At 39.1% G+C, this 25,342-nt stretch overlaps 1 protein-coding gene across 1 annotated transcript in view; it reads right to left on the reverse strand.

Annotated features, from left to right (window-relative positions):
* JAM3 (junctional adhesion molecule 3) overlaps window positions 1-17,964 on the reverse strand; it is an 82,030-nt gene extending 64,066 nt beyond the window's left edge. The window contains exon 1 of the mRNA XM_031025084.2: window positions 17,809-17,964. Within this exon, the coding sequence (XP_030880944.1) occupies window positions 17,809-17,884 (76 nt within the window). The 5' untranslated portion in view covers window positions 17,885-17,964. The remainder of the gene's footprint in view (window positions 1-17,808) is intronic.
* Window positions 17,965-25,342: the final 7,378 nt, after the last annotated feature.

Genomic DNA, 25,342 nt, shown 5'->3' on the forward strand with positions numbered 1-25,342 from the left:
AAAAATGTGTTTTCTGCTGGTTTTGGATAGAATGTTCTGTATATATCTGTTAAGTGTATCTGGTCTAATATGTCATTCAAGGCCACTGTTGCCTTGTTTTCTGTCTGGATGAGCTATCCACTGATGTAAGTGGGGTGTTAAAGTCCCGTACTATTACGATTGTATTACCATCAATTTTTCCCTTTGTGTCTGTTAATATTTGCTTCATATATTTAGGTGCTCCCACACTGGATGCAGAAGTACTTAAAACTGTTATATCCTCTTGTTGAATTGATCCCTTTATCATTATGCAATGACCTTTTTAGTCTCTTGTTACAGTCATTGTTTTGAAGTCTATTTTGTCTGAGGAAGTATTGCCACCCCAGCTTTTTCACAGCTCCATTTGCATGAAATATCTTTTTCCATCCCTTCACTTTCAGTCTGTATGTGTCTTTAGGTCTGAAATGAGTCTCTTGTAGGCAGCATATAGATGGGTCCCTTTTTTTTTTTTAAACCAGTTTTGATTGGTGCATTTAGAACACTTACATTTAAAGCAATTATTGATAAAGACATAGTTATTGTCATTTAGTTAACTGTTTTCTGGTTGTCTTATAGTTTTGCTCTGTTCTTTTTCTGTCTTGTGATTGATGACTTACTTCAGTGTTATATTTGCATTCCTTCATTTTCATTTTTTTTGTTATACATTTTGATATATGTTATATCTATTACATTTTGGTTTGTGGTTACCATGAGGTTCATATATAACACCCTAAGTGTACAGTGGTCTATATTAAGTTGATGGTCACTTAAGTTCGAAAACACTATATTTTTATTCCCTCTCCATGTTTTAGGTTATGAGTTCATATTTTACATCATCTTGAGGATCCCTTAACTAATATTTTAGATATAACTGATTTCATTACTCTTGTCTTTTAACCTTCATACTAGCTTTATAAAGGATGGAACTACTACCTTTTATATGTTTACTTTGACCAGTGAAGTTTTTCCTTCCATGATTTTCTCATTTCTAGTTATGGCCTTTTCTTTTCCACTAAAAGATGTCTCTTTAATATTATCTGTAATGCTGGTTTAGTGGTAATGAACTCCTTTAACTTTTGTTTGTCTGGGAAAACTTTATCTCTCCTTCAATTTTGAATGATATTCTTGCCAAGCAGAATATTCTTAGTTGTAAGATTTTTTTATTTCATTTTTTTCCTCTTTCAGCATTTTGAATATATCATGCCACTTGCTCTAGCCTACAAAGTTTCTGCTGAAAAAACAGCTGAGAGCCTCATTGGGTTTCCCTCGTATATAAATAGCAGCTTTTCTCTTGTTGATTTTAAGATTCTTTATCTTTAATTTTTGACATTTTAATTATTATGTGTCTTAGCATGGACCTCCTTGATTCATCTTGTTTGGGGCTCTCTGTGCTTTGTGGATGTGGATGTCTGTTTCCTTCCCCAGGTTAGGAAAGTTTTTAGCTATTATTTCTTCAAATAAGTTCTCTGCCTCTTTCTCGCTCCCTTCTCTTTCTTGAAACCCTACAAAGTGGAAGTCAGTGTGCTTGATGCTGTCCCAGAGGTCCTTCAACCTATTCTATTTTTTTCTTTTTTCTTTTTTCCCTGTTCAGCTTGAGTGCTTTCCATTACTGTCTTCCAGATGATTGATCCATTCTTCTGTACCCTCTAATCTGCTGTTGATTCCCTCTAGTGTATTTTTCACTTCAGTTATTGTATTCTAAAACTCTTACTGGTTTTTTTTTATATTTTCTCTTTGTTGAAGTTCTCACTGAGCTCATCTACTATTCTCTCAAGTCCAGTGAGCATCTTTATGACCATTACTTTGAAATCTTTATTAGATTGCTTATCTCCATTTCATTTAGTTTTTAAGTTTTGCCTTGTTCTTTTGTTTGAAGCATATTTTTGTCTCCTCATTTTGTTTGATTTTCTTTGTTTGTTTCTACAAATTAAGGAAAACAGTCACATCTCCCAGTCTTGAAGGATCAGCCTCACAAAGGAACATCCTCAGTGCCTGGAAGCTTTGGCTGGCTAGCTGGAGCTGAAGCAGGATGGGCCAGTAAGTAGTCCTAGGGCACTCTGTACCAGGGCCACCCCAGCAGGATAGCTAGAGTTGGGAGTGGGCACTGGCTAGGGCACTCCATGCAAGGGGCCCTGGTGGGACAGCTGGAGCTGAAGCAGGCACAGGCCAGGGCTCTCTGCACAGGGGATGCCCTGTTGGGATAGCTGGAGCTGAAGCGGTGCTCAAGAATTTATCAAGTTTTTAAGAGCTAAGGAAAGCAGGGATTCTTTAGGATGTATGGTAAGAGTTTTGGAAGTGGTGGGGTGGAAGTGAGTGGGTATTATGTAATTGGTAAATGTAGAAGATTTATCAATATTTCTTTTGGCATCAAAACTTTAACGTATGCCACTGCTTTTGATATGGAATGAAATTCTAAATTAATTTAAGGGGGAAACCAGGGAATTGGGTTGGGAGTATATTAATAAAGCTGGGTTCTAGTTCCAGCTCAATCACTTAATATTTATGTGATCTAAAGCTGGTGACTGAACTTCTCTAGGTCTCAGCTTTCTCATCTTGAATAATCTCTTACAGCAGTGGTTCTCAGCTGGTAGAGATACTGCCACCCATAGAATATTTGGAAATTTCTGGAATCATTTTTGGCTGTCATAACTAGCAGTACTACTACTGGCATTTAGAGGCCAGGGATGCTGCTAAACATCCTACAGTGCACAGGACACAGGACACCATAACATAGGATTATCCAGATCAAAATGTCAACAGTGCCAAGGTTGAGAAACATATCTTACAGTACCTTTAAGCTCTAAAATTCTATAAGTTTTATGTCTGTGTGAGTTGAGAGGGGTAAATATTACCTTGGTGGGTAGAAAACTTAATAGAAAATGATTAAATGAGTTGCTGTGATCATCGTGTACATCAATGACAAAAATCTGCATCTCCTAATAACCAGTTCAGTTACTGAGCAATTAGATTTAGCCTGTAAGACAGTTCCCTCTTCCAGAGAAGTCCAACATGAACAACCTTTAAAAGAAGAGGAAATTTTCTTAAGTATCTTACCTATCTAGGTCTGTAACAAGAGAGATTCCAAATTTTGGTTCTCCAATGAATGAGTGCCTCTAACTTTAAGGAGTAGTTAACACTTTCAGACTCTCCAGACTTCAACTAATGCTTTGAAATGGTATGAATATAATCTATGAGAGAGTTGGGAGCCCAGAATTTAATGCCCATAAGGCTCTGGTTTAATACCCAACATATGGTTTGTTTTAGCATTTTCTGAAAACTATATACTCTTTTGTCTTAAAACAGAGGTATTTTATTTGAGTTTCAGAATGTTTTCCTTCATATCCCCCTACTTTTTCTTCATATACAAAAAGAAATGCCCTTCATGTGAAGGATAGCTAACATTACATGGCACACTGATCTCAGGACATGAAATTCTGTCACTTCATTTCACTGTTTGGGTAAAAGCAACACTAAAACTCTCAGGTGGAACAGCCTATGAAATGGAGATCTTTTTATTCATATAGCATTTTATTATCCTGAACTCATCCATTCTTACTAGTTATTTATCTAATGTTTATTTTTAATGTAAACTCACTGATTTATATTGGCAGCCCCTTTACTTAAAGATATGCTGAGGGCGCCTGGGTGGCTCAGTTGGTTAAGCGACTGCCTTCGGCTCAGGTCATGATCCTGGAGTCCCTGGATCGAGTCCCGCATCGGGCTCCCCGCTCAGCAGGGAGCCTGCTTCTCCCTCTGACCCTCCCCCCTCTCGTGCTCTCTCTCCCATTCTCTCTCTCAAATGAATAAATAAAATCTTTAAAAAAAAAAAAAAAAAGATATGCTGAAATTCCCACCAATGCTTTTTATTATTCAAAGCTTGCTAGCTCAGACATGAAAATTTCCCCAATAAGAGGTCTAACTTTTTCTACAAATATCATTGAACCACTTTTCAAATCCTGGAATGTCAAAGAGAAATTTTTCTTCTTTACTCTTCAAACTTAAAATTAGTTTTTTGTTTTTTGGGTTTTTTTAAGAAAATTTCAGGACACCATCTGTACCTTAGTTGAAATGTGTTCCCTACATAGAAAAAAATAAATTTTAAAACTGGCTATCTCATCAAAATAAACCACCAGGGAAGCTTTAATATAATGAGGTTCCTCTAGTTAGTATTGTAGCCTAAAGTTTTGGAGAACTGGAGGTCTAATGAAACTCTAGAACCCAAAGGGAATAAAGCAAAGAATGGCAATAGTTTTAAAAAAAAGAATGGGAATAGTTTACATCTGGATAGCATTTTATAACTTATAGTACCACCTTCACTCACAGTCTCATTTGATCCATGTAACAATCCTATAAAATGGGTATTGTAATCACCTCTCTACAGATTGAGAGATTAAGTATCAAATATATTAGGAGACAATTATAACTTCGAAACTTGAAAGTATCAGAGATCAAAGTGGAAACCAGGTCTTCTAGCTCCAAATTACTTTAAAATAAAGATTAAGAAACATACAAATTAGACCGTGGCTTCTCATCTGTCAAGGCTATATGTTTGAACAGAAATACGTGTCAGCCCCCATATAAAATAGCTAGTGAAGGTCCCAAACCTGCAATTAAAGAGCAGACACCTCCTTATGCCACACTGTTCTCTCATCAATGAATATCTGTATACCTATATCTATATACCTATTGCGAGAATTATGCTAGGCATAAAACAAGTTTTCTACCCTCAAACTACAAACTACCTGAAGAGTCAAGACACACAAATAGGAAAAATATACTGCCATTTATAATTTAAATTAATAGGTCAATCTAACATCCAAAGATATGATTCAAATTAGACTATAATTAGGGTAAACCAAGTTTTGTGGAGCCTAAAGTGGATACAATTTTGAGTCCCTCATTAGGAAAATAAATACAAAATTATGAATACAAAATTAGGTAATAAGTGAATATTTATTAAGAATGAGAACAAAAATCACAAAAAAATATAAATTTTAAAAGATGGCCACACAAATATCACAAAATCTAGACATATAATATTTTCATTAATTCCTTGGTACACTACAATCTTTCATACATCTTAGGATTTTTAGATCATCTCATTATATGTCAATGATTTTGTAATACTGTCTATGAAAATAACAATGATAATTAAGACTTTAATTCAGGAGCACCTTGGGTTGCCTGGGTGGCTCCGTTGGTTAATTCAGGGGCGCCTGGGTGGCTCAGTCAGTTAAGCATCCAACTCTTGATCTCAGAGTCATGGGACTGAGTCCCATGTCAGGCTCCGCGCTCAGTGGGGAGTCTGCTTGAGACTCTCTTCCTCTCCCTCTCCCTAATTCTTGATTTCAGCTCAGGTCATGACTCCAGGGTTGTGAGATCGAGCCCCACATTAGCCTCCACACTGAGCATGGAGCCTGCCTGGGATTTTCTCTCCCTCTCCCTCTGCACCTCCCCCCACCCCCACTCATGCATGCGCTCTCTCTGTTTATTTTTTTTTTAAGTTTTTATTTATTTATTTGAGAGACAGAGTGAGCAAGAGAGAGCACATGAGCAGGGGCAGAGGGAGAGGGAGAAGCAGGCTCCCCGCTGAGCAGGGAGCCCAACTGGGGCTCGATTCCAGGACTCTGGGATCATGACCTGAGCCGAAGGCAGACACTTAACTGACTGAGCCACCCAGGTGTCCCTCTGTTTAAAAATAAACAAATACATACAATAACGTTTCTTTCACATTTAAGCTGTAAGACTTCAGGATATTTCAAGTTTTCTTTTACAGTGACAAATCTTACTCTTTGACTTGAGAGAACCCATTACCTGCTTTTTCAACCACATACTCACTACAGTGGCATTATGAGGGCTTAAAACTGGTATTCACAGTGGTCTTTACAACCTCATATCACAATCCTAGTAAGTCAACAACGTGGTAGAATATTCCTGGAAACCATGCCTACACTGAGATGGTTAGCAATAACAACTATACATAACAGTGACTGTGGACCACATAAACAATCCCACTAAAACCAGAACAGAATATGTTCCCAACTAAACTCCCATTATCTGGGAAAAATGCCTATGACCATTACGATGGTACTCAACATGAGAAGTATGACAGAAGGGAAGGCAGAGTGGAAGAAGAGAACAGTCTTAATTGATTATGGCTAAGGCATCTAACTTACGCAAATTTGAGGACATATTGCTAGTATGAAATCTAGGGCCTTGTAAGGGATCCCTCTGTAAGTGAGGAGTCCAAAAACCTAAGCTTGATAAACTTCATTTTAAATTTGCCTCTCAAAAATTAAGGATCAAATGAATTGCAGTAAAGTGGAAAGTAGTAACAGAAGTAGTAGCAACAACAGTTAATAATAAAGCAAATCTCTACTACTTACTGACAAACCCCCCCCAAAAAAACAAAAAACAAACCTAACACTATGACCTTATTATTATGCCAGGCCCTCTGCAGAGCACTTATGTGAATTATGTAATTAATTTTAATTTTACTATATTAATTAGTGTTATATTTGTTACCATTTAGATATTCTGATGGGAGCTTTATATATAGTCACTGGTTTGCAAAACAATCCTACAAAGTTACACATTATCACTACTCTTTTATAGAACAGGAAATTAACTTTGGCAAGTCATATAGCAGAGTTGAGATCCAAATCTCGGTCTAGTTTATGCTCTTCCTAATAAATAGAAATTCAGAAGAGGACAAGGTCACTCCAGGTTAGAGATCCAAAAAAGACTTTACAGAGAAGTACACTAAGCTGGATACTAGGGAATGAATAGCAATTAAGAGAAGAGTATGCTCTATGTTTGGGAGTAGATGGGCCATGATAATAAAATAGAAATGGAAAAAACAAGGGTTACTCAGTAACCCTTCTTCAGTAAACAATTCTACAGAGCCAAAGACCATACTCCAAATCATGATTCCCAATAAAAAGGGAATAAAATAAGTCTTATCATCAATTTTTCTTCTATTATACAGCCATAATCTTGCAAAAGAAAAAAAGAAAGCAACATTTCTCTAGAATCCAACTCCTCCATGGCAAAGGTGGATGTGGACATTCAGAGAACTGCTTCATCTCTGTCATCAGGGAACCCAAGTCTAATGATTTCTTCCTTGAAGGAAAAGCTTGATTTCCACCGGAAACTAAGGCTTCACAACCAAGCACATCACATTATCATCGGGCTATAGTCATGAGTCTTAAAACTGGAGCCTCTAAATTCCAATTAAACTTTCTTCCTCAGGTTTCATTAAAAGTAGCTTTAAAAAAATATGAGCTAGGGCGCCTGGGTGGCTCAGTTGGTTAAGTGACTGCCTTCGGCTCAGGTGATGATCCTGGAGTCCCTGGATGGAGTCCTGCATCGGGCTCCCTGCTCGGCAGGGAGTCTGCTTCTCCCTCTGACCCTCCCGACCCTCCCCCCTCTCATGTGCTCTCTCTCTCAGTCTCTCTCTAATAAATAAATAAAATCTTAAAAAAAAATATGAGCTAAAAGGTAGTGCTCACATATAAGAATAGAAGCAACCAAAGTTTTAACAGATTTTATTTCCCCTACACGTAGAAAACGTACCTGACAAGAAGAGCACAGAAAGTAAAATCTGTGAGTTGAAGAGAGAACAAAACACAAAAACATACTCCTTCTCAAAAAAGTTACCTGACCCTGAACTCACTCTGAGGAATAGTTTGTTGTAATTTGCAAACAGCATGTGGGATATTAGCCACAGGGTAATAGGAGGAGAAAATATTTGTTCTGGCTTCAATGAAGTCCAAATCCCTCATCCAGTGTTATTAAACATCTTTAGGATTCTTCTCTCCTCACTAATGCCTAAGTAAGAGGAAGAGTGAGCCAGGGAGGAAAAAGAGAGACAGAGAGAGAGCTGCTATAAGCAGACATAAGAAGTAGATGGAAGAGGAATTCCAGCAATAATTTCATCTCGACATTTCATTCTGTTTTTCATACAGCTTAACCCTGCATACCTCCTGAAGCTGTACTAACATGATGAAAACACTGTGAAAATTACAGAATTAAGTATTTTTAAAGTTACATGTATACTCGGTTTCCCATTTATATCAAAGTCTACATTCTCTTACTTATCTACCAGAGTAGTCTAAATTGGAAATGTACAGAGAATAAGACCAGATGGGGTTTTTTTTAAAGATTTTATTTATTCATTTGATAGAGAAAGTGAACGAGGAAGAGAGAGAGTGAGCACGAGCAGGGGAGGAGCAGAGGAAGAGGGAGAAGCAGACTCCCTGCTGAACAATCTGGGACTCGATCTCAGGACTCTGGGATCATGACCTGAGTCAAAGGCAGATGCTTAACTGACTGAGCCACCTATGTACCCATGACCAGATGTTTGAAACTAACAGTCATTATCCATAAGTAGTCTAACAGAAAAGTTAGCCTATAACAGAATTAACAGAAAGAAGAAATGACATAAGAATAAAATAATATTTTTGTAATCCTCCTGAACTCTACTTGCAGTCAGCATCTATTTCAAAAAACATTCATTCTAAGGATGTGTCCCCCATTGGGATCCTGAGCCCTAGAGCAGGCTTCTCAACCTAAGGTGCATAAATAATCTTCTGGGGGCTACAAACTCCCAAAAATAGTATATAAAAGATTTTATATATGTACATAAATATACTCTTTGGAGGAAAGGGTCCACAGCTTTCATTAGTTCCTATAAAGTGTTCATAACATAAGCTACTTTACCTATGTACCCTAATGGTATGAAACAATTGCCCGGTAAATTAAAGACACTTAAATATTTGGTGTTTTTTTTGTTTTGTTTTGTTTGTTTTTGTCCTTCACAACTACGGTTCTAAACGGGTTCTTTATTACCAGTGGACTTATGGGCAGAATGAAACTTCATATCTGATACAAAGAAATCAAACTGAATTAAGAACACCAACCCAACCAAACAGCTCTCAATTTTAAATTCGGGGTAAACAAACACAGAAACTCTTAAAACATTAAATGTAGTAAGGCTGTAGCAGACTTAAAAAATACAAAAACCCTGAGGCTCTGTAAGATGCATGCTCCCAACCTCTTAAGAGTTCAAACCAAGTTTACCTGGCTCTAATGCACTTCTAAACTTTGAGAAGAAAAAGATATTTCTATAAACTACGTTTTCAAAACCTTCTAATGCATTTTTAATTAAAAAATAAACTAATTCAACTAATCAGTTAAAAATTCTCTTAAATTCCCATAAAATCACTTCTTTGGATGTGAAACTCATATAGCTTAAGTGAGTCATCTAATAAGGGGAATAAAATGTGGATGTTTTGCTGGTAGTGCGAAAGGGATGGTGTTTAAATTACTTTCAAATGATTTGGATTAAAACCAGTATTATCTCCCCAAGGTCCAAAAATGAATCACATGCAATGCTGGGAAATGAATCCAGAATGCCTAACACCCACGATGCTGTGCTCCTTCCTTCACCCAGAAAAGTATCTGAAAGGCTACAAACAATGGAGCCTTCCCAAGATGCAGTGGGTGGTTTTCTTCCTCACAGTACATGGGCTGAGACTTTCAGAGAACGAGCATTTTATTCTGTAGGAATATGAATCTCAGATTCAGATTTCAGCTATAAAGCTCAAGGTTACTTTTACATTTTGCCACTGAATGTCTTCACCTTCACCAGTTGCCTGTCTAGGGCAGAACAGCTGTAATTCTCCAAATTTTAAGTTGCTGTATCTTGAATGATAGATGGTTGCTTCTCAGAGAATCCAACCCAAGGACAGAGATTATAGTTGTACAATTCAGTATATCTTTAAAATAATATACCCCTAAGGGTGCCTGGTGGCTCAGTTGGTTAAGCATCCCACTCTTGGTTCAGCTCAGGTCATGATCTCATGGGTGGTGGGACGCAGCCTGGCACCAGGCTCCACTCTCAGCGAGGAGTCTGCTTGAAGATTCTCTCTCTCTTTCCCTCCCCCCACATGCACATGCACTCTCTCACTCTTTAAAATAAATAAATAAATGTTAAAAAAAATAATATAGCCCCATTCTTAAAGCAGTGATGCTTAGCAAGAATCATACAATCCCTCCCTTCAAGTATATCACAACCCGGGGCGCCTGAGTGGCTCAGTCGGTTAAGCATCTGCCTTCAGCTCAGGTCATGATCCCACGGTCCTGGGATCGAGCCCCACATCGGGCTCTCTGCTCAGCGGGAGCCTGCTTCTCCCTCTCCCTGCTGCTCCTCCTGCTTGTACTCTCTCTCTGTCAAATAAATAAATAAAACCTTAAAAAAAAAAAGTATATCACAACCTGTCTGGGGGTATATGTGCTCTGAAAAAACATAGTCAATACTTTTATTTTATATTTGAAACTGAAAACAAAAGACATTACCTTCACAATATGAACATTTAAAGAAAGGTATGTGAGGGGCGCCTGGATGGTGCATAGGGTTAAGTGTCTGACTCTTGGTTTTGGCTCAGGTCATGACCTCAGGATTGTGAGACGTAGCCCTGCGTCAGGCTCCACACTGTGTGGAGTCTGCTTGAGATTCTCCCTCCCTCTCTCTCCACCCCTCCTGCTTGTGCACGTGTGTATGCTCGCTCTCTCTTTCTCTAAAAAATAAATAAATCTTTTAAGAAAATAAAAAAAGAAAGAAAGATATGTGACTCTTACATTAATTAAAAGGGGAAACAGAGTAAGTAAAAGCTGAGATTCCTGTTTCCAGCAGTACAGTGGATTAGATACTCCAAAAGGCCTTTTCACTCCAACAAGGTCCTACCATAGTTTTTAATACATTTCTGGGCTCCCAGAAAGTGGGGGGATCTTTAAAAGGGCAAATAAAATATCTATGGGCTGAAACCAGAAATATGGGTAGGGATGTGACCCTACAGCAAATGCTCATTTTTAACACTTCAGTGGGGAGACTGTGCCCTTGGGCCAGCAGGAAGGCAGAGAAGTTAAGCCTGAGATTTTCCAATAATCCCAGGGACTCTCAAAGGGGTAAAGCCATCCCAGGTGGCCACTGCCTGGTGGAAGCATACTCTCTCACAAAAAGCATCTTCAGATCAGACCCTGCACTAATTACAATCAATCAAATATCAGCTTATGAGTAAAGAAAAACAAACAAACCACCACAAGATTCATGAGAAACAACAAACATTAGATTTAGATCTCCAAGAATGTCAGATATTTGAAATATCAGATAAAGAACATAAAACAGCTATGCATGAAATGTTTTTTAAAAAGGACTTAAAAAAAAATGAACAAGCAAAAGAGACCAGACTATAAAAAGAACCAAGTAAAATTACAGAAATGAGCAATGTTAAGTGGTAAAAAAAAACCAAAAACAAAAAAACAACAAAAAAAAACCCTTACGTACTGGTTAAATAACAGATTAGACACAGCTGAAAAAAGAAAGAGCTACAAAGCAAAGCTAAATAAATAACCCAGAATAGCACAAAGGGAAGAATATGAAATTATGACAGAAAGGTTAACAGTCTTAGAAGAGAGAATGACTGAATACATATCAAATCAGAGTCCCAGAAGGAAAGAATTAAGGAACCAGAAGGTAGACAGTATTTGAACAGATAATACTTGAGAATTCTCAGGAAAGATATAAAGTCATAGATACACAAAGTGTAACAAATTAACAAGGAAAATAACTAAAAAGAAACACACCCTAGACACACTGTAGTAACATTTCAGAATACCAAAGACAAAGAAAAGATCTTTAAAGTAGCTGGAGAGAAGACAGGCAACCTAGAAAAGGCTAAGGATATGGCTAACTGCAGACTTCCCAAAAGTAATAATGGAAACCAGAAAGCATGTGTGTTACATATTCTAGGCTCTAAGACAAAATAACTGTCAACCAAAAATTACACATCTAGCAAATCTATATTTCAAGAACAAAATAAATATATTTTTAGATATACATAAAAGTGAATTGAAGATCATGAGACCTACCCTGAAGGAAGTGATCTTGAACTTCCTAACCAACCCTTCCTTTCCAATCTTCTTGAATATCAGACTAATACTTCCAAAATAATTTTGATCTTATCACTTCCCTGCTTCAAACTGCCACATGAATTTCTAGAACCTACATAATAAGGTCCAAATTTCTTAGCCTGGCATTGAAAGCACTTTACAATCTAGTTACTCTCCAATGTTCTTCACAATGGACGATCTGGCTCCTCAATTTACTAACTGTAACCCTAAGCTGATAATTAACCTGACTGAGCCTCAGATTCATCATCTGCAAAATGAAACCTATAAAAACTGATTTCTGAGATCGATTAAAAGAGCCCAGGTAAAGCTATCAGCACAGCACCTGGCACACAGTTCTCAATAAATGGTAGGTGGTATTTTTTCTCATTATAACTTATAGGTCCTAAAATACAACATATGCATTCCCAACTCCATGCCTTTGCTCATAATATTTCCTTCACTTTACTAGCCCTCAACACCTCCATTCCCCAAATCTGCACTAGATAAATGAAAATTATCCCTAAAAGTCCATCTCCTTCTTGAAATTCTCCCCTACCAGGCAAGCGCAAGTAAGTGCTCTTGCTTCTAAATACATTAAAATATTTCCCAAGATGCTACTCTGTTCACTATCTAAACTGTATGTTTCTTCTGGTCTGGAGAAGTATTCATCTTAGATTTCCCTGTTTTGCTCATGAAAAGCTTTACAGCCATGAAAACAGAGACTGCCAAATAAATATGGATTGGCTGGTTAAGTTCCAGCACCCTGACAGAGATACTTTAGAGGAAAAACATGGGGGAAAAAAAAAAAAAGGCAGCTGTCTTAGGATTTGCTGCATTCTTTGTAACCCTCCAGACAGCTGCACCTCATTCTAAAGACATTATGTATTTTCCTTAGAGAAAGACATCAAACAAGGAAGTCCATGGTGGGCAGGAAGAAGTGATAAGGGTACATGAGCTGACAGCCCACTTCAGGAAACATCTTTCAGAGTCTATTTTCCAAGGAAGTCAATTTGACCTGGTGTTCCTCTCACCCAAGACAAAGAAAACAGTCCTCCAGGAGTTGCCCAGTTGGCACAAAGGAGGTGTTCAATAAATGCTGGCTGACTCTGAACAGGCAAACCACAGCAACTACTCAGATTATTTTGTTTGTTCAAAAAAAAAAAGGAGAGAGGCAGATTTTCTCATCAGCTCTCTTTCAGTTTTCCAGTTAACCATTTGCTGAGGATGCCACAGCTGGCTCCCTAACCCAAAAGCCAGTGACAGCAAATCTCTCAAATGAGTCACAAACAATGCATGATCAAACAACTGAATCAAGTCAGCCCCTCCTTCATTTTCTGTGGCTGATGTTAATTAAAGAGCACAAGCAACATGCTATCACATTGAACTAAACAGTTTTTCATTTTAAAAGAAAATCTTTACTGGTGTCAAATTTAAAATTCCACTTTTGTATCTATTAGAGGCCAAGACAAAATGCAATTTTTTTTCATTATATAAAAAACATTTAAAGAAATTAAAGAAAACTTGGAAAAAAGACAAAAGAATCAGCCAGAAAAAGAGTAGAAAACAATCAGCCATAAGACTTACCACTCAAAAACAGCACGTATCAACATTTTGGTTCATTGTATTTCCATTTTTTCCCCTAAGCATAAGATTAGTTTTGCAAGTTTTGCCTACCTGTAATCATACAGTATATGCTAGTCCCATCTGCAGCTTGTGTGACTTAAATTATACCATAAGCATTTCCCCACTTTTTTTCTTCTTAACTTTGTGTAACTGCATAGATGGTAAAGATTTTTAATTAAACCAAGAAATACCATTTGCTTTCTTTCACAGAAACTACTTTAGTAAAAACTGAGAATTTCCAAAGTTCCTGGGGCCACTAGAGCTAAAATACATGAAAAATGCCTAGACACATAGGAAGTTTTTAAGACAGTTAACTGACTTGCAAGTGACAAAGAGAATATTTACTATAGTCATATCTGGAAAGATACAAAAGAAATTAAATTCAGCCTCTGTTCCCAATGAATTTTTAATACCACTGAGAAGATAAAATATATTTACACCCAATAATTGAAACCTAGCATACAACGGTCCTGGCTTTTCTAGAGCTGGGGATATTTTATTCATTTCTGCAGCTCTAGCATGAAAAACAGTGCCTGGCATATAACAGATACTCAAGAAATGACTGTTGGACTAAACTGAACTACAAACGAAGAGCTATGCTTCTATGGAAATAGGAAAGGTCACTGCGAGCTGAGGTTAGGTTAGGCAGAGTAGCGGCATGAATATAGCAGAATGTGACTCTGGCAATAATTTACAGAAAGAAGGCTGAACCATAGAAGCTTTGGGATTCTGTGAAAATGAAAGATAACATAAGAAAAAAGTGTTTGTATAGTCTTAATTTATTAAACAGTTTGATGTTTCTACACAATCAGCATTGAAACCCCTGTTGAATATACACTAACTACTCATGGGAAATACAATATATAACATAATAGATACTACCTAAAAACAAAGAAAACACATGAACACAAAATACTACAGCATTCCTTTAAATCAGAAACAAAGGCTAATTCTCAGGAAGCTTTCTGTATATCATGACAAGTGGCAAAGAGGCAGTAAATTAAGGCTTTAGATCTCCACATACAGTACCATAGTGGATACTGTCCTTGCTAAACTAGGTGTAAAAGAATGTGCTTACCAAAACGTTCTTTCAGGATCTCTTTATACTCCAGTGAAGCTATTTGCATATATGGTTAGCATTCAGAGGGTAGAGAAAGAAGATCTGAAATCTGTATTCAACCCTAACACCATCACACTCACACCACCTGATTCTAAACATAACTTAAAAAGGGAATCCAGCTTCATGAAGTGTCTCATTCAACAGACTCCATACATCTAACTTCATTCACACGCATATTTTCTTTTCTTTTACCCCACTTGTGCTTTGAAAAAATTCAAAGAATTTATGGAGAAGGAATCTGCCAATATCACATCTCTAACAGCTGCTAGCTGGATATACTAAATCCATAGCTCCTTCAGTTACATTATATGTCCATGTCAGAAAGTGTGCTTAATTACAAATATGGTTTCTTTCAAAGAAACTCTTCTAAGCCTAGCCTACTGGGCCTCCTTAAGAGCAAGTTACATAGACCTTAGGGGCTGGGGGGAGGATAATTTTGTCTGGATGTAATACTGCAATTACTTAGGATTCATAAGTATTTCTAATAGCTATCCATTCAGTCTCGGCAGCCTGAAGCACTCAAGAAGAAATGCCTATCAACAAGTCTTTTGGGAATGAACAGCTGATTTGAGGAACTGCATGCCACAGGGCAGGTGTTCTTTGTTTTTCTGAACACACACACACACACACGTCTGATAGTGATTATATCTGCCAGATAATTTAAAAAGAATTAAAACAATATAAAATAAATCATTCTAAAAAATGTTTTAGAATATTTTTCAAAAATTTTCCTGGAAGTTTTAATTTTCAGATTTTGCTAAACTTCAGCACACAAGTTGTCTTATCCCAAGAATACAAACTGTTACTGTTTTAATTCTAAATGAAGCACTTCTCTCTAGGACATCAAAAGATTTGGAAACCAAAAAGTAATTACTACATAATCATTCAAAAAAGACATGTGGTGTAACATTTGTAAGGCTGAACTGCACCTGTCACCAATACAACAAAAGAATATTTTATATACAAACCACACAGCTTTGAACATTTGATAATTTGTTAAACTGGTGCATAACAAGAAATCCACTGTCAAATGCAATACAAGTAACCAGAAATTAGATTAACAAAAATAGTTCAAGATTTCTAAATTTAAAATGCATGGGTTTATCACCCTGAGCAAGTTACTGAATCTCTCTGTACTTGTTTCTTCATCCACAAAATGGGCAAAATAATAGTAACAACCTCTGAGAGTTGTTATCAACATGAAATGAATACATATTAAATTGTTATAACAGAGCCTGGCAAAGGCTAATAAAAAAAAGTGTTATATCAGGAACAAATTTTTTAGATGACAATGCTGAAAAATAATAGTAATTGAAAAGAATAATCATATAAATAAAAAAGACACAGCTATCATGACCTGTGAAAGAATAAAGTTTTCAAGGTATTACAGTATGTTTAGAGTACATACAAAATAACAGAAAAAGAGCTCCCTACTTAAAAAAAAAAGCTGCATCCTCTCAAACTGATTGTCATCAGCCCTACTTTGCAAAATTTTATGCTTCCTCCTATGCTCTGCAGGTAAATCCCAGCCCTTAATATCAAGAAAGCCACAAAACCTGCACCTCCAGGAGAGCAAAATAAAGTTAAGGGTATGCGAGGTCCTTAGCATCTTCTTTAGTTTTATTAACAAGCCACCAAGTTGAAATTCATTCCTAAACTAAATTGCCAAATGTGTCTGCAATAAAAACTGCAAACTTTCATGTGAACAGAACTTTTCAACAATAGAGAGTTGTTCCAATCTGTGAATAGGACAGTGTCAATGTGACCAACAAAGCCGGGAGCTGGACATTCCTGACACCCTTGTCCCCTGGCTAGCCTTTGATCATTTATATCTCCCAACCACATGTTTTTGGAAATCACTTTCAGGCAAAGTATATGGACAACATCTATACCCTGAAACTGATCCCTCATCATAGAGTCCTGTTTCCACAGCTCCTCAGACCCTCACTTTTATCTACCACCATTATGAACATTCCACAAGAATGAACATCAAACACAGGAGTGCTTTGTTTTCCTAGTCTGTCCACCCCCACTCCCAGTCACTTTGTGCTTTAATTTGTATATTTTGGAAAACATCATGGGATGACAACGGCAACTCAGCCAAACAATAAAATGACCTAAGGACTGAAAAGACCTTCGGATGGTTCTACGGATCTGGTTACCTGCGGATGTCCACCACAGAAGTGTGGTAGTGCTTTATGGAAACGCGAGTTTAGAACTCACCTGGAACACTGTCTTGGAAAGGAGACTTGACTTAAGTCTTAGTTCTCTTACCTGGAAATGGGTTAATAAAATCCACCTCACAAAGTTCTTGTAAGCACTAAATGAGATAAAGATTTCAAAGTGCCTACTAAACAGTACATCCTCACCAAATACAATCTACTTCAGTCCTGTCCAACTGTCCTGGGACACACAAATTTAAGAGAATTCCAGACAGTGGAAAAGAATAAACTCCCAAGTTTGTCAGTGTGACCTGATCAAAATGGCCCAGATGCTATTTCAGGGTAAAGGTCTGTGGGGTCTCCTAGGCCAGGCTGGAGACAAAAAGGATACTTGATTGAGATCTGTGCCATTTTATTTCCCCCAAAGTAAAGCTGGGTTTGCCCAATTCAGTTCCTTTGTTTACAGCAAGAGAGAAATGAACAGCAGACCCCCAGAAGGCTATGACCAAGAAGACAGATAGGCCTCAGAGCTGTGCCTCGCTGGTACTTCGGAAGGCCCCTCACTATCCACTTCTGGGCAAGGCGCTCGCTCCGCAGTGTCTTCTAGCAAGTTCCGAGCCCACGCCTAAGCTGCCACCGTCTTTCCAGAGAGATGTACCCTCTGCCCGGGGACCAGCCCACCGCCCGGAACGAGCTACCCGGGCCTCTCACGGGCCCCTCACACCCCCGCGCCCACCCGGCTGGGACCCCGCCTGGAGGCCCCGCATCGACCCCTTTCCGCCGGGACGCGGGCGCGCGCTGCTCCTCCGGCCGAGTCCCCCGCTTGCCTGGAGCCGGGACCGCTATTCCCGCCTGGACCGATTCCAGCCGCTCCGCTCAACTCCCATCCGCCCCAGATCCTCCTCTCCCAAAGGCAGAAACACGCACACTCACCCCTGAAAAGCAGTAGTAGGAAGAAGTCGGGCAGCCGGGCGCAGAGCCGGACCGCCGGCCGCCGCCTCAGCGCCATGACGAGGGGAGCTGAGGGGCCGCGGGCTCGCGGCGCAGCTAGACTTCCCCGCGCGCATGCGCCCTGCCTGCCGGGGCCCCTACTACCCGCCCCTAGTTACCATAGCGACACCTGGCCCGGCACAGCCGTCACCATGGTGACAAAGGAAGCTGAAATCTGGTTGCTACGATGCAGGGATGCTCTAGACCCGCGCCCATGCGGTCTCATTCAAAGAATTTGATGGAGGAGGTAAAGAAGTGTGTTCAAGAATGGGGCGGGTTTGGGCGCCTGGGTGGCTCAGTTGGTTAAGCGACTGCCTTCAGCTCGGGTCATGATCCCGGAGTCCCTGGATCGAGTCCCGCATCCGGCTCCCTGCTTGGCAGGGAGTCTGCTTCTCCCTCTGACCGTCCCCCCTCTCATGTACTCTCTCTCATTCTCTCTCTCTCAAATAAATAAATAAAATCTTTAAAACAACAACAAAAAAAGAATGGGGCGGGGTAAATTTCCATAGCTATAAAATGAATCAGGCACTACAAATCGGAGAAGGAACACTCAATTAAAACTTGGAAATGAAGTGTTTTCTCACAAATAAAGATGCAATCTAATTGTCTTTGAAGCATTATTGCCTGCACCTCTTTTGAGGCCCTGATTCCAAATGTGATGGAAGGAAAAAGCACTGAAATCTACTTAAAACACAAGCAAGACAAAAAAAAAAAAAAAAAACACACACATAAGCAAGACATTTATTATGTAGCATATAAAAGTGATTCTAAAATAAACATAATCCATAGTTTCTGTGGTAGATCAAAAACATGATGATAGGGGCGCCTGGGTGGCTCAGTCCTTAAGCGTCTGCCTCGGGCTCAGGTCATGATCCCGGGGTCCTGGGATGGAGCCCTGCATCGAGCTTCCTGCTCAGCGGGAAGCCTGCTTCTCCTTCTCCCACTCCCCCTGCTTGTGTTCCCTCTCTTGCTGTGTCTCTCTCTGTCAAACAAATAAATAAAATCTTTAAAAAAACCACATGCTGTTATACCCATAGTTTCTTGGAGAAAAGCAGGATAATTCTTTGCTCTGATTTCTGAATATTGGAAAATGGTAAGGCCAGGGTAGAAAATGGAGCAGAATCTTATGAGGACAAGGAGATAAGATGAAGGATAAAATGCACTGGAAATTGGACCAAAGGATGGAAGAAGTTTTGTGTGTCACTTAATACTGTGAAAATTCTTGAAATAGTTTGTATTGTATCTAATATAGAAAATCCACCCTTAATACTCCAGAAAAAACTTAAAAACAGAATTTTGAATATAATTATTAGTATAATATGCCAGAGTTTCCAACAACTAATATTTTTTTAATGTTTAACTTAAGGACTTCATTTTTCACACAGTCTCCCTACATTTTTTTAGTATTTTTAGTTTTTACAAAGTAGAACAGTGTGTGTGTATAATTTCCATATGTACCGAATTATGAATGCCAAGAAACATGAAATAGATTGAGGTTGTTGCCAAGGATATGCTTCAACTGCCATCACTTTATGATCTTCTTTATAAATCTTTATAATTGCTCAAAACTTTGCAAGTGTGAATTAATTACATTCTCAAAATCTCATAAAGACAGAAAAAAATTTAAAAATAACTCAACAACCTGCTATGATTTTATTTGTCCTTCCTTTCTTAAACCTTCTTTCTGTTCTAGTTCACCATATTTCAGTCACAAGTAAAAGTATCTGAAAATTATATTAGAGTGGCAGCCTTTCTCCCTTCATCAAACACAACTTACAGCAATTAAAAAGAGGAAAATTCTTCTTAGGCCCACTGACTTTTTTCCTTTTGCTTTCTCTTTTCTTTATCATTCCCTTTAGTTCCTGGATATATAGCCAGGCATATTTGCCTAAATGAAGGAATCATTTTGGTTACCTGAGAAATATGAAGTGTCCGACTATGGATGGAGTAGTTTTCAAAAACTAGTGCCTCTTTTCTCCTGCTGTATTTCCTGTGTTTGCACTGTGATATGATTATATTAAATGGTCTTCTCTGTTACGGAATCTTTTCAAACTCAGAAGACAGAGTTTGACAGACAGCCAGAGAGAAAGGCTCCATGAATATTCTATATGGAACAGAGGTTCCTATGAGAGCAGATGCAGGTGCTTCATGGTAAAACATTGATTTTCCTCCACAGATGGAGTCTGCATGTTATGGCCGGTGGTTGAGACACAATCCTGGAATGGAGCCTAACTAGTGATGCACTAGGACAGGGTAGGATGTACTTGACTGTGAAATGATCTGCTTCTCCATACGATTTAATTGTTCCCAGGAGAGCTCTGGCCCTGTTCGGAAGGGAACCAGAGTTCTGGAAGCATTCAGTGAGTGGGGCTGTGGAATCTATGCTTCTATCACCACATTATCCAACTGAATATGCTTATTTCTAATGTGTGATTTACTAAGGAGAGATACATTTTTTAGAAGCACTCAGGGAACTAAATACACATGTGCTAAACTTGAACAAAAGCATTTGCAAAGTGTAAATCAAGTAGCAAAGAGTAGGGTTTTCCTGTGAGAGTCACCCCTGAACAGAAAGGAGAGGTCCTGGAAGCAGCAATTACAGGAGGGGAAGTATAAGCTCTGGAGTCTAATGGACAATGATTCAAGTTCTTGGTTTTTGTAAACTTGAGAAAGTTATTTAATTTCCCTAAGCCTTGGGTTCTTTGTCTGTAAAACAGGGATAACAATACCCACCTGAAGTGGTCATTGTGAGGATTGTGTGAAATAAAGGTCTGGAACATACTAGGTGCTCAATAGATGTTTGTGGTCTGTGCCCCTTCCCTTTCCTACTCTTTTGGCTCAGATTGGGCCAAATGATACAATATTCCTGGAGAGTCTTAATAAAGAAAAAGACCTTCAGCCTGTAGATGGGTTAGAGAGAATGAGAAGCAAAGTGGAAGTTTTACATCAATGTGTGTTTGTTCTCTTGGTGTGATTATATTCTTAGAAAGTAACATGACTAGGGCTTCTGTTCCTTCAGTATGCCATGATCCACCTGAACAATCACCTGAAGTCAACCCTCACAGCAAAAGAGAAGTGAGATCCATTGACTGAGGGAGGTCTCTGACCCTAGATTCATTCTGTAAAAGCATTCCTCTTCAGGGCTTAGCAAAGATTCTGTTGCTCCATCTCGTCTCCATTCAGGTTTCCTCTTCCTTGAAATATTTCCAACTCTGTTCTCTCACATTTTCTCCCAACTATCAGGCCCTGCTCCTTCTCTTCAAAATATCTCTTCAAGTTCATTTAAATAGGAGGATTTCTACCCCTCCCCCCAATCTAAGGAAACAATAGGAAGGAAAACCTCCATCCCCTCTAACTAGATGTGCTGCTCATGCTATATAAGGAAGGAAAGTTGTGCAGTTCAGTTTATTTGCATGGTCCTCTCCTTCGTAGTAGTTCAGTTGAGGAAGGTGATATAAATGCCAATGTTTTGGCTTAAAGTGTCTTCCTAGAGAGAAACCTTTATAAGCAGCTGTTTAGCAGCCCTTTCATATTTCACCAAAAGGAGGCTGGTGTTCATGTGCTAGAGGGTGTTATTGTGTGTTTGTGCATGGTGGTATTTAAATAAGTATATCATACATGTCATGGGTGAAAGACTCACTCACTTCTGCTAGGGGAGGAGTTGGAGGGTCCCGTCACCATCGGCCAGGATCTTTACTCACCGGTGCACCTGGAAATGCAACACAACAACCAAGACTGAATGGACAATTTCATGACCACAACAGAGCCCTGACACAGGATTTGCTGCTCTGAGGCTGAAGGCTCTAAGAACTGTGAATCCCAAGTTCCCCTGTTAAGGAGTCTGCCTCAGTTCCTTCTCTGAGGAAGTAGAGAAGCAGGATTTGCCTGTATGCTCCCTCCAGACACCAGGGAAAAGGTGTTAGGGACAGTGAGCAAACAACACTCCCCAGACCACCTTCAGGAAGGGCACGTGTGATGAGATAAAACAAACAAGCTCTTTCCTCTACTTGACTTGATGAATATTTCCACTGGCCAGCGGGGGAAGATGGGATATGTTTCCTCATCTGTGCTTCAGGACTGGAGACACGAATGAGCACAAAGGACACATAGCTATCAGGACTATCCTGGAGCCAGGCTAAAGAGCAGATTCAGGGGCAGGGGTGGGGCAGCTCCTAAGAGTGGGCAGACAGCGTATCTGCAGCTCTGCAGCTCAAGTTGTGTGCCTCTGGGATGCTCCAACTACTTTGTTTACAGATTGGAGATATTTTTATCGCAACTTCCAATTAGAGGTAATTTTCTCTTCATACAAATTGTACCATCGAGTGTTTACTTCCTGGGAGCACCAAAGAGAGACCAGGGCCTCTGCTATCTCCCTCTTGTGCTGCAGGGAGTCTTGCACTTCCTTCGGAGTCCCTTCCAGGGTCAATTTCCTACTGTACAGTTTGGGGAAGAGGCAAGTTCTTCCTGATAGCCTTGGGCCCAGGGGTTTGGCCTGGTAACTTGTACTGCTCATTTCTTTCCAGGGAAAAGGATACTTTTTGTGGTTGCCATTGCAGAGTTTCTGGATATCCTGTTCTAGGACTGGAAAGAGTGGGTATTTGATTCTATTTCCCAGATCTGTAATGCGATGAGGGTTATACCACAAGCCTTTTTTCCCCTAGATATTATTCACTACCATGCCTCTTAAGCAAATGGATAAGGGCTCTAGAAAGGACTCTGAAGTTTCTTTTTAATCCCAGAGAATTGTATTCCCACAAAATTTAGGATTGGGAGGAATGGATGTGTTTGGTCCTCTGTGATGATATCAGGTCTTCAAATACTCAATAGCACAGCAGAGATTTACTGCAGTTGGGAGGCTACTCTAGCCCTACAAAGGACAGAGGACCATCCCCTGAGAATGTCTACACTCTCCACCCTTTATACTCTGAGGTCTTGCCTTATTCCTGTCACTTTCCAGGCAGTATTTCATATTCTGGCCAAGCCTTGTTCCCTAGAATTGCACTGCCCAGTATAGTCCATGCCTAGCACTAGCATCTGACGAAGACAGACTCCGGAAGTACTGGGAAGCTCTGCTAAGCATTTAGATCCTCCTTGTGCAGTGCCCCCAACATCAATGGTCACCCCACTGCCACCAACCTAGAGCAAGCTGCATCAGTTTTCATTTAGATTGTGAAAATGATCTGTAGGCACCTGCCTGTATCTTCTGTTTCTAGACTTTCTTTTTTCAAAATTGTGAGTAGTACAGGGCCTGGAACATTGGTAAATGCTCAACAAATATCTGTGGAATGAATGTCAATGAGACTCCTGCATCTTACCAAACATGTTGTTCTGCTTAAAATTCTTAAGTGGCTCCATATTATCTTCAGAATCCAGTTACAATCCCTTCTATAACTAAAAAAGTCATGGCTGAAATAAATAAGTCCTTTGGTCATGAGCAACAAGACAACTTCTCAAATTACATCCTCATCTATGTTCTCGAATCTAGTTACATGGAGTCATTTGAACTTCTTATGACTTGTCATGCTCTCTTGAACTCCTGGAATTACCCATGTGGTCCCTTTGGCCTGCATCACCTCTCCTCCAGCCCACTTGGTTTTCTAGCTGTATCATGTATTTGAGGAACCACTCTAAGCATCACATCTTCATGGGAGAACTTCTTGACCCCATTGTTCCTCCAAGATGATTGAGGTGGCCCTCCTCTGTCCTTCCATAATACACTATGTATTCATATATTTTACACTTCATCACACCGTATTCTAATGCCATATTTTCCCTGTAGTTGTTTTCAGACTTCTAGAGTTTAATAGGTTTCAACCTTCCTTCTTTTCTAACATATGCCTTTGAGACTTTAATTTCATTCTAAATACTTCATTAGCTGCATCCCCCAAAGTATGCTATATATTGTCTTCATTATCACTCGGTTCCAAGTATTTTCTAACTTCCTATATGATTTCTACTTGACCATTCATCATTTAGAAGTCTGCTTTATTAATTTCCCAATATCTGGGGGCTGGGGCCACGTGGTCATGACTGCCTTCTAGTTTTATTGCACTGTGACCAGAGAATAAGGTCTGTGTGAAATCAGTGCTTCATATTCTTTGAGACTGACTTTGCAGCTTAGTGAGGGCTAGTTGTTTTAAATGCTTCCTGCATGCTTAAAAAAAAATGTATTCTCTAATGGTTAGGTATAGAGTTTTAAATATATATATCCAGGGATGCCTGGGTGGCTCAGTCAATTAAGCATCTGCCTTTGGCTCAGGTCATGATCCTGGGGTCCTGGAATGGAGTCCCGAGTTGAGCTCCTTGCTCAGTGGGGAGCCTGCTTCTTCCTCTCCTGCTCCCCCTGCTTGTGATCTGCCTCTCTCTGATAAATAAATAAATAAAATCTTTTAAAAAACAAACAAATAGATAAATAAATAAATCCAATCAGTTGAATTTTATTGTGCTACTTGAAACTTCGGTATCTTTGCCTTTTAAAATAAATTAGCAAACAATTTCTGGGAACTTTTTGTTAAATACCACACTATGATTATGGATTTCTCATCATTTCATTATAATTCTGTCAAAATGCTTTTTAGTCTTAACTACATGGTGTATAGGCTCAGGAGCGTTGTACCATTCTCATGACACCATGAAGCACACATGTGGCTCTCACCCTCTCCCTGCCTCCTCTCCTCTCCCTCTCCCTCTGGCTTAACCAGAAAAATGCTACCTTTGCCTGCCTCAGGACAGCTTCTTTGTTCTCAAGCTCACTGGAGCCTTAGTTGCTCTCCCAAATAAGCCTAGCAAACATTTTCTTCCAAATAAACACAGTCTTTTCCATGAATAAAATCATTAACAGTAAGTTTACAAGCCCCAGGAAGAAATAACTTACCACAGGCAGAGTCAGCACACATAACAAGTGGGAGAATCAACACCTCCAAATCTTGAGACAATAAAATAATCCAAAAGAGATAATAAAATAAGTAGGCTTACAAAATTTAGAGGGAAAATGGACTAGACAACACAGAGAAATAAAAGGGTATTGGAAAAGAATAAGCAGATGAGAAAAAGAACCACACAGAATTTCTAAGAAAATGAAATATTTAGGGAATAAAAAATAACTTCAGTGGGTGAATTAATAGTTGAGTGAAAAAAAATAGTGAAATGAAAGATTGATCTTAGGAAATTACTGTGGATGAGGCACCAAAAGATAAAGACATGAAAATATGAAAAAGATGTTAAGAGATGTGCAAAACAGAATGAAAGTTGTGTAGGAATGAAGTGATAACAAGGAAAAGGCAGTCATTGAAGAGGTAATGGCTCAGAACGTTTTAGAATTGATGAAGGTCATAAATCCTTAGTTTGAAGAATCTATCCCAAACATAACACCCCAGGATAAAGAAAGATCTCATTTTGTTGAGTCACCCCTAGCCAAACGACAGAGTGAAATGTTAGAACCCCAAACTAAAAGAAAAATCTCAATCGGAGGGGGAGA

The sequence above is a fragment of the Leptonychotes weddellii genome, chromosome 11 (assembly GCF_054177405.1).
Source record: "Leptonychotes weddellii isolate Sample4059 chromosome 11, ASM5417740v2, whole genome shotgun sequence".
Taxonomy (NCBI): domain Eukaryota; kingdom Metazoa; phylum Chordata; class Mammalia; order Carnivora; family Phocidae; genus Leptonychotes; species Leptonychotes weddellii.